Source organism: Pteropus alecto, unplaced genomic scaffold (assembly GCF_000325575.1).
Source record: "Pteropus alecto unplaced genomic scaffold, ASM32557v1 scaffold101, whole genome shotgun sequence".
NCBI lineage: Eukaryota > Metazoa > Chordata > Mammalia > Chiroptera > Pteropodidae > Pteropus > Pteropus alecto.
The window spans coordinates 19,425,078-19,440,929 of NW_006432945.1; the positions used below are offsets into that span (position 1 = coordinate 19,425,078).

The 15,852-nt window shown below is 62.7% G+C and overlaps 1 protein-coding gene across 1 annotated transcript in view; it reads right to left on the reverse strand.

The window, feature by feature from the left end:
• Window positions 1-15,852, reverse strand: part of NOS1AP (nitric oxide synthase 1 adaptor protein) — a 51,837-nt gene that overhangs the window by 4,710 nt on the left and 31,275 nt on the right. Inside the window, 5 exon segments of the mRNA XM_025044016.1 lie at window positions 2,110-2,518; window positions 3,592-3,758; window positions 6,788-6,929; window positions 8,201-8,309; window positions 12,646-12,704. Coding sequence (XP_024899784.1) covers window positions 2,110-2,518; window positions 3,592-3,758; window positions 6,788-6,929; window positions 8,201-8,309; window positions 12,646-12,704 — 886 coding nt within the window.

Sequence of the window (15,852 nt, forward strand, 5' to 3'; positions counted from 1 at the left end):
TGTCTGCACTACGTCTAACCTGGAACCGTGGGCAGCTGGCCAGCAGCACCTCTGCCCCGTACTTCCAGGACCAAGGCGGCCCTGCCAGACCAGCCCTGACAACACGGAGAGACGCCAGGAGAGCGTAAGGTCTGAGACCGAGCCAGGCCACGCCGAGGAGGTCTCAGGCCGGGGCCAGCAACAGCAGGACCAGACTGGCCCCTGCGGGTGGGCGGGGGTGTAAGTAACAAGGGCCCCAGGATGCACGTGTTTGCAAGAAACTCATCATCCTCAGCTCTTCCCCGGAGCCACCAGGGGGACGTGGACGCACCCGGAGGAGAGGGGGGTACGCCCCAGTGTGAGGCCACAGCACCACCCACCATGACGTGGGACGGGGTGCGGGTGGCGGCGGTGGGGAGGCCCGGGGCCGAACACTGTTAAGAAGTGCAGGACACCTCTGCCACCTCCTGGCAGCAAAGAAAGATGCAACTGACGGTGGCCGGAGTCTGCCCTCGGGACCTAGGGAGGTAGAGGAGCCTGTCAGGGGCTGACTGGTGGCCTCGCGGTCCTTGCTGAGCTGAATTAAGACTGTGGAAGTCTGCGACTCAAAGTCCTCTCACCAGTGTGGGACACGGGTGCACTAAGGTGGTCTTTCGAGCATGTCACTGCCCGACCGAGAGGCAACCGGGGCACGGCAACTCCTACCAACAGATGTGGGGCGCAGGCTAAGGGTGCCCGGCCTGCGGGTGTGGCCAGGCTGAGGCCCGTGAAGGGGCCCGCGACCCCACACCCTGGCCTGCCCTGCCCTAGGTCACATCTCCGAGGAGAGGGCCAGGGCAGTGGCGTGCTGCTGACAGACTCTCAGGGTGTCACTGTGACACGAGAAGCGTGAGGAGTCACAGGTCCCTGGCTTTGGGACGGAGCGGCCAGCACCACACTTCCTGTGCAGACTGTACTCAGAAACAGCTTCTCTACTACCGAGCAGTGACTTCGAATTCAAATGGGTCTGGTGACATTCGCTGTGAATATGCAGCAAGCCCACTCGTGGACAAATAATAATCGCTTGGCAACTGACGGGCCAGAAGAGGAACGCATCACGGCTGCAGAACAGATCCGTATTCGATGGAGAAGCTTCTAGAAGCACTGTGTGTGGCGGGGGGCGTCTGCTGCAGCCGCAGGCTTGGTGCTGCTTGCTGTCAGCACCACACGGGGGGACGGCCACACGGGCTTTAACTGGAGAGGAACTCTGTTACTTGGCAAAGAGCAATGATCTCCCCCAAACACAAGAGGCCACCAACGACACTCGTCTCTGCTGCTGTTTGGGGAGCGCCTGCAAACCCCCCAGCCTCGTACACGCTCACATCACGGGCAAGCAGTGCCCAGCGACCCGCTCTCTCGAACGCAGCCGCAAGAGGCACGGGGAGGCCTGCGCCTCTGGCCCAGGGCGGGCAGGCGGGTCCAAGGTCTTTTCAAGACCCGAGCTGCAGCCAACCTGGCCCCGGCAAGGCTTCCCCAAGGGAGCTCTGGCAAGGACAGCTCTGCCTGGTGACTTGCCCCAATGTGGGCATGGACCTGGCCGGGTCCGTCTGGCCCAGCAGACTCCAACGCTGGGGCACGGGCCACCTGTCCAGCCCTCCCCCAACTCCCCGCCCGAAGGGGCCCCCTTGCTGTCCTCACCCCCTTAGCTACTGACGCCGCCAAGCCAGACCGCGGCAGTCAGCCCTTAAACGGCACGAGTGGCCGTGTCCTGCCCACTGCCCGACCGCCGGGAGCGAGGACAGGCCCAGACTCAGGGGTCTGAGGAAGATGTGGTGCTGGCCCTCAGTGGGAGGAAGCAGAAGGCAGAGGGGGGGTCGCTCACCCTCCTTGGCAAAGCAGCAGCACCCCAACAAGTCTATGGGGCACAGACAACACTGTTCCTGGGACTGGAGCCGACGCTTCTCGTTTGGGCTCAGACAATGCACCCGAGCCCCTGGGAGTCACGTCACATCACGACTCCCAGGCTGACTGGCACCAACCCCCGGGTCAGCAGGTGGCTGACGTGGACGTGGGGACCTGTGCAGACAGGGCGGTCGGGGTGCCAGGAAGTGGTCTCTGCCAGGGGGTTCGTCCACACGCACAGTCACGGGCTCCCACGTGCAAAGCCTTCCCACCCCCTCGCCCCCAGGGAGTGGGGGACCGTGTGCGCCGGCCTCCCACCAGCTCGCCACACCCCCCTCAGCCGCCAAGCCAGCCAAGCCAAGCCCAGAGCGGGTCCAGCACTGGCCCCACACAGGCAGCAGAGCGCCCGGGCCCCACTTTGAACCTGCCCGGGACCCCCGCTGGGGAAGGCGCGGCGGGGGAGGGGGGGGCAGAGGAGAACCTGGGCCACGGCCACTTGCGTCTGCTGAGTCTGCTGCTGGAGGAGCTGCTGCAGCAGCTGCACCTGGTGTCCGGAGGCCAGCGGCGTCCCCGAGCCCAGGCCCGGGGCCTGCGAGGTCGGTGGCAGCAGCGTCCTGGGCGAGGCCGTCAGCACGGGCTCTGGGGGGTGGGCTGCCACCTGGAGGGAAGAGAGGACAGGCGTGACCTGGGCAGGGGCCACAGGGGCCATGCTCTCTGGTGTGTGTGCGTGTGACGTGTCCCACTTAAGCCGAGGGCTAGACACGCAATGTCCTCTAGGGAAGTGGTGTGACTGCCTGGCTGGTGTGCAGAAAGCCCACCCGGACCCGTCACTGTGGCAACGTGGCCGACCATGGACGGGTGACACTGTCCGACCCCTGCCCCACTTCCGGCTGTGCGCACGGCTGAGCTCCTCGAGGTTCTGGACCTGCACACAGCTCCTGCCGCCCCACTGCAGGAGCGGACACTGCCACTGTCCACCTGCCCCGCCATGTCCTTAGGGCCCCCAGGGTCTGGCCCTCCCAAGCTGTGGCCACTGGACGGAGAGGCTGTGGGAGGGGGCTGCTCCTACCCACCGACCGTGACGGTGCACCGGGAAGAGGGGGCCCCGAAGCGGACAGGGTCTGGCGAGCCCCCGTTAGTGCAGAGTGGTCTGGCCGGCCCTCTGTCCCCCACAGGGCGGGTGGGCACTGTCACGAAGTCGGCTTCTATGAGCCAGAGCACTTGACTGCTGGGACAGACACTTCTGCTCCTGGTGCCTCGGACGCATGGGAGGCAGACACCCGGTCACGGAAGACCATGGCCCCCAAGGGAACGTCAGGCACACGCTGGGACCCGAGTCGCCTGCCAGGCCAGGCAGGCTGAACCTGCTCGATGACCGACTGGCCCCACAGCCGCCCCCTGTGTGCACGAGGCGCCCACGACACGGCACCGGGCTGGGACTCCCGGCCTTGGTCAGGGTCGCCCCGGGGCTTCTGTCCTGTCTTCGGGTTGCAGTTTAGCCTCAAGCTCTGCGTTTCTTAGTCTGAGTTCTATCCGGCCCTTATCGTCCTGCCCGCAGCCGGGAGGCAGGATTGGTGAAGCCCGAGCTGGTCTTGCGGGGGCCAGGCACACTGTGCGGGGGCCAGCCTGCCGGGGCTGGGCCGGGGAGAGGCGCCGCCCAGGGCAGGAGGGGACCCACTGCGGCCGAGCTGCGACGCAGGCTGCTCCGGGAGGCGGCCGCCTCCTGCCCACCTTGGCGTCCATGTGGGAGCCGCCGTCCTTCCCCACGGCATCGAGGTCCGTCACGCCTCGGCTGAAGTCCAGGCCGTCGCTCCGGGGGACTGGGCCCTCCACTGCGTCGATGTCGGTCTCCTCCGCGGTGGCCGTGTGGGCCCTCTCGGCTCCCGTGAGCTGGCGGCCTGCGGGGACGACAGAGAGGGCGGGAAGGGGACAGAACACCACAGATGACGGCCTGTCCTCACCCATCAGTGCCACTTATGTCCGCCAGGGAACGCCACTGGCTTCCCGACGTCTCCTCCCACGCTTCCACTCAAGGCCATTCGCTCCCCACCCAGTAAGACCTGCCCTTTGTGGTGTGAATTAAAGTCCAGAAACAGAGACACGTCCTCGAGCCTGGACGTGGCTGCTTTGCCAGGTTGGTGCACTGTTGATACTGACAGGGTGAAGCTACACAGTCCGTGGCAGTCGAGTGAGATGTTATCAGGCTGTTGGGGACAGAGGTGACAAGTCTGGCCTGGAGGGGGGACGAGGCCAGGAGAAGCCCCGCCTAGGAGCAGTGGCAGGAGCCGGAAGCAGGGCGGAAGAACAGAGAGTGGGGGGCGAGGGGGTCCCCAAGTGAGCACCGCAGAGGAAGGCTGCTGCCGTCCGCTCACGAGGTGGCCTTTCAGCGACCAGACAGGCTGGCTCATGGAGCCTGGCGGGCGCAGAGGCGCGTCTGCAGGGGGAGCAAGCGGGAGCTGGGGACAAGTGTGCGTAAGGCTCAGAGAGGCCAGCTGTGGGGCGGGGCAGGGAGAAGCTGGGGATGCGGGACGGTCTGACTTCGTTTTGTTTTTAAGGTGGGAAAGACTCGACCCGCTCTGTGCAGTGGACGAACATCGGCCCAGGCGAAGGCGCAGGCGACGGCTCAGGGCAATGTGAGAGTGGAAGGCAGAGGCCGGCCAAAGAGCCAGCCTCGGGCAGAAGGACGAGAGACAGGCACCGGGGACAACCAGCTGGGCCGGGCGCGGCGACCCCAACATCAAAGGCCCAACCTGGGGGCGGCCACCGCCCAGTGCTGCCGTGTGTCGGGGCCGGACACGCCGGTGCCGCCGCATCAACACGGGCCGCTCCCCCGTCGACCGCATCTCAAAATAAGGGTTAAAAAGAACAGGGGAGTTATTGGCTCACCCCAAAAGTGCCTGAAATGGCCTTTTTTGGCCTCAAAGTCACAACAGGATAGCTTAATTAGCACTTCCTACGTTCCAGGCATGGAGTTCACGGTTTTACTAAGTCATTCGTCTTCCTAACGAAGCTGAGAGGCGGGCGCTGCTGTTACCCCATTTGACAGACACAGAAACCGAGGCACACAGCTGCTGGGCTGGGCTCCAAGCCCGCCCGTCTGCCTCCCGACAGGCTCGCCGCTGCCCCGGGCCCCACCTGCCCGTCTCTCGCTCACTGCGTCCACGCTCTCTAAAACTACCGTGCGTGTTTGTCATTGGCTCCCACCCGCCCACCTCTGAGTACAGGTGGCTGCCTGGTCACGTCCACGGGGCCCCGGTACCCAGCGTGGAGCCTGCGCACGTAGGAAGTGGACAAGCGTCTGCCCAGTGAGGGCGTGACTGGGACGAGGGCTCAGGCAACGGTGGCCTGATGAGCTGGGGAGCAGGCGTGGGGGGCCAGGAGGTGACAGGAGGGGGGCCAGCAGCACGCGCGCTTCTGCGTGAGCAGGACACCCAGGGCCAGCAGCTGTGACAGACAAATGTCCCTGAGTCCAACCGGTTGGCGAAGTCTTGTTTCTTGGCTCTGCTTTTCTCGGGGGGCCGTCTGCCCCGTGGGGGAGGGCTCCCCCAGGACACCTGCAGCAGGCAGGGGGTGGCCTGCCTCGATGAGAAAGGCTCCGCCCAGCTCGGCGTCCGCGACCCGGACACTCAGTGGCATCAGCACAGCCAGAGGGCACCTGACGAGTCCTTGAACGTGGAGCCGCCACAGAACCACGGGCTTCCCGTCAGCTCCCCGCCCCCGCGCCGACACGGGTCACACACGCCACACGCAACGGGACGACCTGCTAACGGCTGGTATGCGTTCCACGCCGCACGAGGCTGCCTCACGTGCACCAGCTCCCAACGCCTGGCGGGTCAGAAGAACAAGACCCAAGGAGAGCACGACGCGGCCAGGCCCCCGGGGGCGAGGTGGCCGTGGGCACTCCAGCCCAGTCGCCCAGTCGGGCATGCGTGCAGAGCCCAGGCTCGGCGCTCCCCGCATCTGCTGGCCCGGCACGCCCCCCAGCACACCGCACTGCCGGTCACTTCGGTGACAGCCACTTTCGTGTGTCAGCTTGGCTGGGCCATGACGCCCAGACCTTGGAGCGGACATTATTCTAGATGTTACTGTGAAGGTATCTTTCAGAGGAGGGAGCACTGAAACCAGCCGGCTCTGCGTGAAGCGGCGTGAAGCCCCCTGGGGCGGGCCTCGTCCGGTCGGTGACGGCCTTCATGGACCAAGGCCCGACCCCTGGAGGAAGAGGGATCCCGCCGGCAGACGGCCCTGGACTCGAACCGCACCCTGGTCTCCAGCCTGCAGACCAACGACCTGCCTCGTGTCACAGTCACGAGCATCTGCGTGTGTGTCCCTGACACCACAGGCCACGCCCGCATTTGCACAAGCAGGGGAGGGCCCCTGCCACTTCCTGTCCCCTGCAGGGCACCAACAGGACACAGAGGGGCACATCCAAGCCTGGCTTGGCCTGAAAGAGCCACAGTCGGCGCTTTGTGTCCTGCCTTCAGTGTGGAAGAAGCCACAGTGGGCCAGACAGGTTTTCCTAAAACAGGTGTCTCCTCAGGAAGCGTGGGAGTCAGACACGTGACTGTGATCTGAGGAAATTCTCACCAAAAAGGTATCAGTGTTCCTGATGGCTCCCAGTTTATCTTCTTGGATTTTCCAGATAAAAAATTGGAGACATTGGAACGAAGTCCACATTGAGGGTTCTCAGAACTCGGAACTGTGGTGCTCAGCAACAGGGAAACCGCTTTCAGTGACTGTGACTTGTGTCCCTCCCACCTCGTTTCCCTGGGGTCCGATGGGGCAGCGGTGGCTCTCCCTTTACGTGTGTGTCTGACATGGAGCCACCTGTGTGACCGCTTCAGTGTCCCTGATCGTCTGCCATGAAAGGCCTGGAGCAGTGGCCCTCGGCTCCGCGCCGTGTCCGCGTGCCAGCCCAGCGGTGGCCTACCTGGGTCCCCGGAGCCGCTGCTGTCCCTCTCGCTGTCCCCGTCCTCCTGGCCGTCGGCGTTCTGCTGTGTGTGCTGCAGGCTCAGCTTGTGGCACACCTCAAAGGCCTGCCCCACCGTGCGGACGATCCGCATCGCTTGGCTCTGGGGAGGAGAGAGGCTGCGGTCAGTGGCCTTGGCCCCAGGACTTGGTGGGGGCGAGGCCTCCAGCCAGAAACTCTGCCTTTGTGGGGAGCTTAGCTTCACGGCGGGTGGGCCTCAAGTCACAGGAGACAGAGGAGTAAACCCCCCGGGAGGCGGCCGGCTTCCCTGCACTCTGTGCGCCAACTGAGCCCGGTGACGCCGGAGGAGCCCTGGCCTCTGTCCCGTCTCGGTGCGGGCAGGGCCGGTGAGGCGACCACAGCAAGTCAGCTCTGCGTCCGGGGACACTTCTCACCCGAGAACGAGGGGCTGGGGCCTGAGGAGCTCTGAGCCCTGGGACTCCTACCTCTGGACCTCCCAGCATTAAAATGTGAAAAATAGGCTCTTTCCCCAAACTGAGGACCTAGCTCCGCCACATCTGAAGCCTGGCCAGGCAGGTGACACTTCACACCCCTCAGGGCAGACAGTGTCCTCCTGGGCTAGGAGAAAGTGACTGGAGGGCGACTTCCACCCCACCTCTGAGGTCAAGAGACCAGCAGGAGGCTCCTCAGAGGCCAAGGGCTGCACACGCGGACACTGTCGTCATGCCCCAAGGTGGGACACGGCGGTGTCACTGGGAAGTGAAATGCTGGGTGTCCCCAACCGCGGGACGCCCAGCAGGTGTAAGGAGGGGAGCTCCACGGGGAGCGTGTGGGGTGGGAAGCGTTACAGGCCACGATTCAAGAAACACAGGTGTCGCCCACCCTGGCATCATGGACGCGGAAGCTGGGAGCCCTGGCAACGGGGACCCTCATAGTCCCCGTGGGCCGGCGGAGCGGTGGCACAGGCCCCCGGAGGGAGAGGGCGCAGGTCTGCACCCGAGCACACAAGTGGCGTTCACTCAAGGTCAAGGCCACCAGGCAGAAGTAACCATCCTGGCCCGCCGACGCCACACGCGGTGTCTACGCCGCAGCCATCATTGCATGAGCGAGGGGGGGCGCCATGGCGAGTGCCTCTCTCTCGCCCCACGCCGGGGGCGTGGCTCCTCGTCAGTGTCCCCGCTCCTCTCCTGGAGCCCTGGCCCAGGGGGACATCTGCCCAGGCGCCTGCACGTAGCTAAGTGCACAGCTCTGGTGAAACTAGAGAGCGTCCTCGCACTGAGCGATGGCAGACCGCCGCCTCGGTCCCCGCGTCTCGCACGAAAGTAGCCACCGCCGGGCGCGGCCCGTCACCAGGGTGGCAGGTCGGTGCTGGGGCACTCTGGCGTCAGAGGGAACGGGCTGGTGGCCCCTTACCTTCTTCTTGGACTTGAAGACGTTGCACCTGAAGACGTTGCTGGCCCCATCGCGAGCGATGTAGCTGAAGATCTTCAAGTCCTGTGAGTCGTGGGACACGTAGAAGATCCTGCAGGGAGAGCAGGGGCTGGGACGCAGGCGCGTGGCGGGCTCTGCTGCGGGACATGCGAGGCGGGCACCCAGCGCCTGCGCCCAGAGGAGCCGCCTGCCGTGGAAGCCACGCGGCGGGACACTTCCAACACGGCTCTGGCACTGCCGCCGGAGTGGCGGGGGGCACACACGCCCGCACCAGCTGGCGCGTTGGAAGGAAAGAGCGTCCCCTCCTCGTCAGAGCAATGCAGCTGCGTGGATGCCACTTGTGCCCCCATGTGCAGGCCCTTCGCCCTCTGGGGGAGAACGGCGGACCGGCAGCACCGGCCGCACCGGGGACACGCAGACACTCTGCTGCACTCCCGTGGGCCACGCGGGACGGTGACGCCACGTCCCGCCCCCTCCATCAGGCCCAAGGCTCGCAGGCCTCCAGTCCATCATCCAACCAGCCTGAGTGCCCCGGGCGCTACCCCGTGGCCAGGCTTCATTTGCTCACTGTGGCTCCCAGGAAAGCTAATGTCACACAACTGGGCCCAGAGTTCCCTGTATTGATGACAAACGCCTCCCTAGCGTGCGAGGACAAGCCAAGGCTGACCCTGGCGACCCCTGCCACAGCTCCTGCCCCACCCGCCCCCAAACCTAAAGCCACCAAGCCCCCGGCACAGGCACCGCCGTCCTGCAGTCCCAGGCACACCTGCCTCCTGCCCCCAAGATGTCCTAACGAGGGCGTGTGTCTGCTTGAGCCGACGGCCGGGCAACATCCTTGTCCCCTTCCTCCCTGTCCCCAGCACCCATTGCACGTGACCATGTTTTCTGCAGCCTCCTCTTCACGTGTCCCTGAAATGGAGCGTCTCTTCCACTCCAGGGTGCTGCTCTCGTGCACCGGCCCGCACTGTCCCTGGGTTTCCGTAACCCATCTTCGCGCCTGCGTCCCACCTCCCTATCGCCAACCTGCAGTCTCTGCGGCTAGCCTGGCAGCACGTTCAGTGACAAGGACCCCCCCATTTCCCTCTAAACCCTCTGGCGCCCTCCTGCTGCCCGGGGGACAAAGTCCGAGGTCCAGCATGGCATGTTCACCTCTGGTTTCGTCTCTCCCCAGAGTCTGGCCCACACGACCCTTCAGAACTGGTCACATGCGTCTCCCTGCGTTTGGACTGCTGCAGCCCCCCGCAGCCTTCAAGGATCGGGTCACAGAAGGCTGCCTGTGGCCCCCCAGGTCTGAGCTGCTAGACCCTGGGTTCGGGGGCCCCAGGGCACACTGTGCTGTTTATCCTGCAGCTCCTTGAAGGAGCAGGGACCGCCTCTGGGTCCCAGCGCCAGCACAGCGCGCTCGGGGCCAAGCGGCGTGCGTGCTAGAGTCAGCTGCTCGCTGGGCTTCGTGACACAGGGTCCGCTTCCCAGGCACCAGTGCCATCTGGAGCGAGGAGGACATCTCGGGAAGGGACGTGAAGGTGCTTAGTGCTGCTGACCCGGACCCTGAAGTGCGTGAAATGGCCAATCGATGTGTATTTCATCACAATAAAAGACACGGTTCTGATGTTCTACGTGAGAGACACAAAAGATTTACATCTAAAATTAGACTTAATGAGAAATGAGGGCTTCATTGTCGGGGGGCCACGGCGTCTCTCTGAACAGGAAGAATGTGCTTCCCCTTAGAGTGTCCTGGCGGGAACACGGCAGTGACCTCGTGTTTCGCGAAAGCCAAAATCACATGTTCCTCACAGCACAGCTGACGCCAGCCAGAGCAGTTCCCGGAGGAGAAAAGTGACTGTGCCCACGAGAAGCCCGCGTGCAAACGTCACCATGTTATTGTGTCGATGAACGTCCTTGATGATAAAATGGGACACACATAGTTCAGAAAAAGTCCTCCTTCATCTGCCCATCGCAAATTCACACAGGCAGCGACCAAATCTCCACGGACTACATGCCTGAGGAGACACGGGTCTGGCAGACTGAGCCGGCACTGGCGAAAGCTCAGCCCTTGTTCACAAACCTGGGGCGCCAGCTTCTGGTAGGTTAGGACGATGTGCACGGGACACCTGCCCCCAGGAAGTCCGCTGTCTGGGGCTTGTTTGTTTGGAAGGAGGGGGTATTGGTCAAAAAAGTTTCACTTTGGAAGTTAAGATTTCTTTGATGTGTTCTACTCCCCATCAGAAACCACATTTCTTCTTAAAAGTGAATCATGATTAAGCTGCAGTAGTCAAGACTCTGTGGTGCTGTTGTCAGGACAGACAGTCGGATGCACGGAACGGGACAGAGTCTTGAAATAAACACACACACACACACACACACACACACACAGATAACTGGTCTTCAACAAAAGCACCACGGTAGAGAAAAAATAATCTTTCCAACAATGAGGCTGGAACAACTGGACATCCGTTTCCAAAAAAACCATAAACTTTGATATGTCCCTTATGTTATATAAAAGAAATGGAATCAGAATAGATCATATGCCGGATGTAAAGCCTGAAACTATGCTTCCAGGAGCGAACACGAGATAAACTCTTTGTGACCTCGAGCTCAAGGTCTCTTACACCTGAAGCACATCCACAAGTTTAAAAAATTGATACTCTGGACTGCATTGAAATTAAAACTTCTCTTCAAAAGACACTATTAAGAGAAAAGACCAGCCAGACCTGGAGGAATCATGAGCAAGTCATACATCTGATGAAGGACACGTACCCCGCGTTTATAAAGAGCTCTCAGAATTCAATAGTAAGAAAACAAAGCACTTCAACTTAAGACGGGCCAACGATATGAACAGATGCTTCACAGAACGTACACGAAGTGCACCTGTGATGAAAAGACGCTCAGCAGCATTAGTCGTTAGAAAATCAAGTGGAAACCATGACGAGACCCTAATAAATACCTGTGGGAAGAGCCAAACCGAGAACAGTGCGGCTCCGGGGCCGGCGTGGTGGGCGGCACAGGGACCCTGCCCCACCGGAGCCGCGGCCACTGGAGCAAGGCAGGGCAGCGTCAGCCGGTGAGCACACACCTGCTGTAGGAGGGGTCTCTACGCCTGGGCGCTGACCCAAGCAAAGCGAGCGCGAGGGCCACCCAAAGTCCCGTCTGCGAAGGATCTTGGAAGCTTTCGCTGCAATGGCTGAGAACGAGAAATGGCCCAACTCTCCGTCACCACGAGAATGGCTGAGCAAGTCGCGTGGTACCCACACAGTGCAGCGCTATGCAGTGACACACAGGGATGAGCCACCAACAGACACACAGTGGCAAGGAGTGACGCTCGGAACGATCATGCCGAATGAGAAAAGCCCAGCCGAAGAAGGATATGCTGTGTGACCCCATTCATACAAAATTCAAGAAAGCACGCACTGCCCCCTGACCATGCACAGGCGATGTGGGGGGGGGGGCAGAGGAGCGGGGGGCGGGAAAGGCCACGGCGGGCACGGGGAGCTTCTGGGCGACAGCCACGCCCACCATCCTGACTGAGGTGACGGTTTTTCAAGTGTACACATGTCAAAACTGACCCAACCATTCACTTTAAATATGCTCAATTTTTGTACATCAATCGCATCTCAGTAAAGTTATAAAAATAAGCAAATTTGGCAGCTCATTTGAGACATGTCAAAGTTTTGGGGAAAGTCCTCTCTTTCCGCCAAGAAAAGGCAAGACGCAGTTCGCAAGAACAGGCCCCGCGGCTAATCGCCATGGCGGCTACGCCGCCGCCTGGCACAGTGCCTGGCATGCTGGAACGATGGGAACCCCGCTTCGCAGACCCCCCGAGCAGCAGGCGGAGTCACTGTGCTGTCGGCGCCCCGGTCTCTCTGTGGACCAAGGCACGGCATTCGGGAGGAGACAAAAGCGCAGCTTAAATCCGACCCTGCAAATCCCGAGGGAGCCCCCCCTCCCGGGACCAGAACAGGATGACCGCAGCGTGCGGCCAGCAGGCTCACGCCCGGGCCCCTCTGCGGGGCGTGCCAGCCTCACGCGGATGCGGCCTCTGGGGGGTCTCTCTGTGGCTGTCTGTGAACCCCCTGGTCTCAGGCTCCGCAGGCCGGGGAGGCGGAGCAGACGACAGCGGTGGGGTTGTGAGCAGAGGGCGGCAGGCGCCCAGTCCTCCCGCCGTGACCCACACACACCTGTGGCTACAACAGCTCAGCTAAGGCAGGACCACCGCCCCGTGGCCAGGTCTCGAACGTCAGGGCCCCTCCGCCGTCCCCGCAGAGCACGAGGAGGCTTCCTCGGGCAACACGGAGCGCGGGTGGGTGCCCTCGGGTGGGCGTCCTCCCTGCGCGTACAGCCGCCGAGGCAGCGGCGTCGGGAGGGAGAGGCTGCGAAACGCGACTCGGGCGGTGGAGCCCGGCCCGGCGCCCCGCGCGCCAGCGCCTCACCTGTAGATGGGGTCCTGCATCACCAGCATCTTGCGCTCGTCCCATGTCCACTCCTTCTTCTGCAATGAAAGAAGCTGTAGATGAATCAGTCAGGCCCGTCCGCAGCTGCAGGCCCAGGGTGCCCAGCTGCTGCTCGCCACCTGCGTCTACCCCAGACCCGCCCGCCACGAGGCCTGGTGGAGACGGCTTCGAAAGGACAGTGAGGTGCTGAGCGCTCTGGGAGGGGGTCTCTCTGGGGCTCAGGGCGGCCTGGCAGACTCTGGGCCAGGATTTCTCGAGAAAGCGCCAAGGAAACAAGACAGTGCAGCAGCCACGGTGGGGGTGGGGGCCGGAGAAGCTGGGGGACACAGTCCGAGTGGTGCCCTCAAGTGCACGTGATGCATGGACCCGCCCGCTGCCCCTGACGGTGGGGCTGACACAAGACGAGCACGTCTGCAGTCACCCACCCAGGATGTCCGCTCTGGCCGCGGCCTGCCCTGTGTGGACGGAGAGGCCACCCTGAGCAGCTGGGACGAGGACAGGAGGGTGGGGACAGAGCGTTCGGGGGCGGTGCTAAGGACCCGGGTGCTTGCTGGGGTGGGGAAGCATGGGGCCAGCAGTGGCCGCACCCTCCCTGTGCCAGCCCCGTGCAGGATGGAGCCCTGCCACGCCCTCGGTGGCCTCGGCCACAGGCAGTGCTGCCCAGGACAACGGGAAGGGAAGCAGGACAGGGAGAGGCCGGAGGACACACACGGGCGCGTGGCTGTCCAGCCCGTGCGCTTCGCAGAGACGGCCGGGCCACCGCTGCGGCAGCACGTGGATGCTGAGGCCGAGGCTCCCTGGCGACGGGGGAGGCTGCGTCAGGCCTGCAGGGACATCGGAAGCAGCCCGTGTCCGGCAGCTTTACACGAACGCAGCCGCACACTCCGGCACGCACGCCGCTCGGCCCCGAGCCCGCTTCACTGCCACGACCCCCTGCGAGCACTCGCTGTTCCACCCCATAGACGCCACTTCGGCACCAGCCAAGGCAGACGCTGACCGCGGGGGGCAACCGCAGATCGGAGCCCCGCCCCCCCAGACCCGCTTCTTCACGCGAAATAACCCCGCCTCCTGCACCGGCACGCCGACGCGCTCCCCGGGCTTCTCGCTACCCTGGGTGGCGCCCTTTGTACACGGGACACTCGTCAGCGTGCCCCCGAGACCTGGTTCTCAGACCCGCAGCCCCCCGGATTTGCAGGTGGCGTGACCGGCAGGGCACAGGGACACACTACTGTCCTCTCGGTGTCCCCTTAGCCAGCAAGGACTGGGTTGGCAGTGCGTGTGGCTGAGTCGTAAGCTGACTTAACACGGTCTAATCGCTCAGCACAGGACTCCTTAAACAGCAAAACGCAACGTATTTAAAATAGGGTTTGATTCGGGGGCAAATGATTTGGAGCATAAACACTCAAAAACGTTAAATTAGGGCATGTCCATAGTCATGAACTTTTAATCCAATTCTGCCAGCCCCTCTCTGCGGTGGCGTCCGCCACGGAGACTTCATCCCAGCCTGTGATTTTTAGTTCTCATATTTTTCACTGGGTTCTGCCTTCTTCGATGTCTTTGCTGAGACTTTCCGGTTCCTTCCTCGTTTCAGGAGTGTCTGGAGCTGCCTGTGGAAGGATTTTTACGGTGGCTGCCTTAGAATCTTTGCTGGATCATTCCAGCATGTCATCTCGATTTTGGCACCTGCTGACTGTCTTTTTTCATTGAAGTTGAGATTTTCTTCGTTTCTGGTATGGCAGGTGATTTTCAGTTGAAAGCTGCACATTTTGAGCATAAAGCTCGAGGTCTGACTTAGACTTTCCGTTTTAACTGTTGTTGCTGCTAGGCAGGGGTCCAAGTTCCCCTCTCGGTTTCTGCCGACACGCGGGGCAGGGGCTGCTGGCACCGCTGGCCGGGTGAGCCTCACTGCTACTCATGTTCCTCAGAGCAATGCTGGCTTCTCTCACGAAGGCAGTGACTCAGCTGCGTGAGTCCCCAGGGGGACCAGGCTCAGTCTGAACACAGAGCTATCGCATCTTCCGCTCGAACCCACAAACGCAGAAAACGCGTCAAAACTAAAGTGCTAAAAACCCTCGCAAACGCACACAATTCCTAATACACCTGTTTCCAATGAGCAGAAAACAAAGACAGCCTAGAGAGACCACGCGGTGCAGAGACTGGACCCGGCTCAGTGCCGGCCGTCAGGAACCCGCTCGGTGACCTTGGGACAGTCGCCGGCCCCTCTTGGCCTCTGTCGCATCTAATCAGTTAGAGAATCGGCCCCAGCCACGTGTCAGGCTCTCGGCCCTACGCTCCAGCTCTGCACTTCTAAGTGCCTCCTGCCACAGTCGTACACCGGGCGGCGTCTTCTGCCAGCGGATGCAGAGATCCAAGTCCGCAGACGGACGCGACGAGCAGCCTTCGACAGCCTCTCAGCCGCCGACTCCCCCGGGCTGCCCGGCCCACGACCACAGGTGTCTCACCTCCCTGACCCCAGGCTCAAGGCAGCCTGCAGCCCCACTGGGATTAAAAGCAACCAGGTTTGGACCAAAGGCAGCTGCAAAGGCCCATATGTCACCATGCGAGGTGCCAGCACCAGTGAGTACAAAACCAAGCCCTGGCAGAGTTCTGGGACACCAAGCCCCTTCTCACTGCTCACACGCACACTCCCGCCTCTGCCGCCGTGCTGGCCTGCCTGTCCCCGCGGGAACGCCACACACTCTCCACACACACGCACACACGCACACACGGTCGGCGCAGACCGCAGGTGCTCCCTCACACGACTCGCCCCCAGGGGAGCGCCCCCCCCAGGCCTGGGACGGGGCGCCTCCCTGCCCTTCCACCCCACACCTGCATCCCCAACACAGCAGCGCTGGGCCGCAGAGCCTATCTCGATGGATCACCAGAAGCAGCAGCAACTGTGACAGGAGGACACAGGACGCACAATGGGGCTGGCTGCCACCTCGGAGGGGACAGTGCTCCCCGCTGAACCCTGGGACTTGTCCTCGCTTGAACTTAAAGTACGTCCCAGGATCCAGACTCAAAGGTGAAGGTATCACAGTGTGGGAGGTCCCAGGAGGTGAACGCAAGGACCAGACGGGGTGACACCTGCCACCTACGGGACACCAGGGCTGACCGAGCCGGTGGCGGAGCAGGCCCTGGCACCACCGGCAGGACGGGATGGCAAGGGCCCAGGGCCTGGCACTG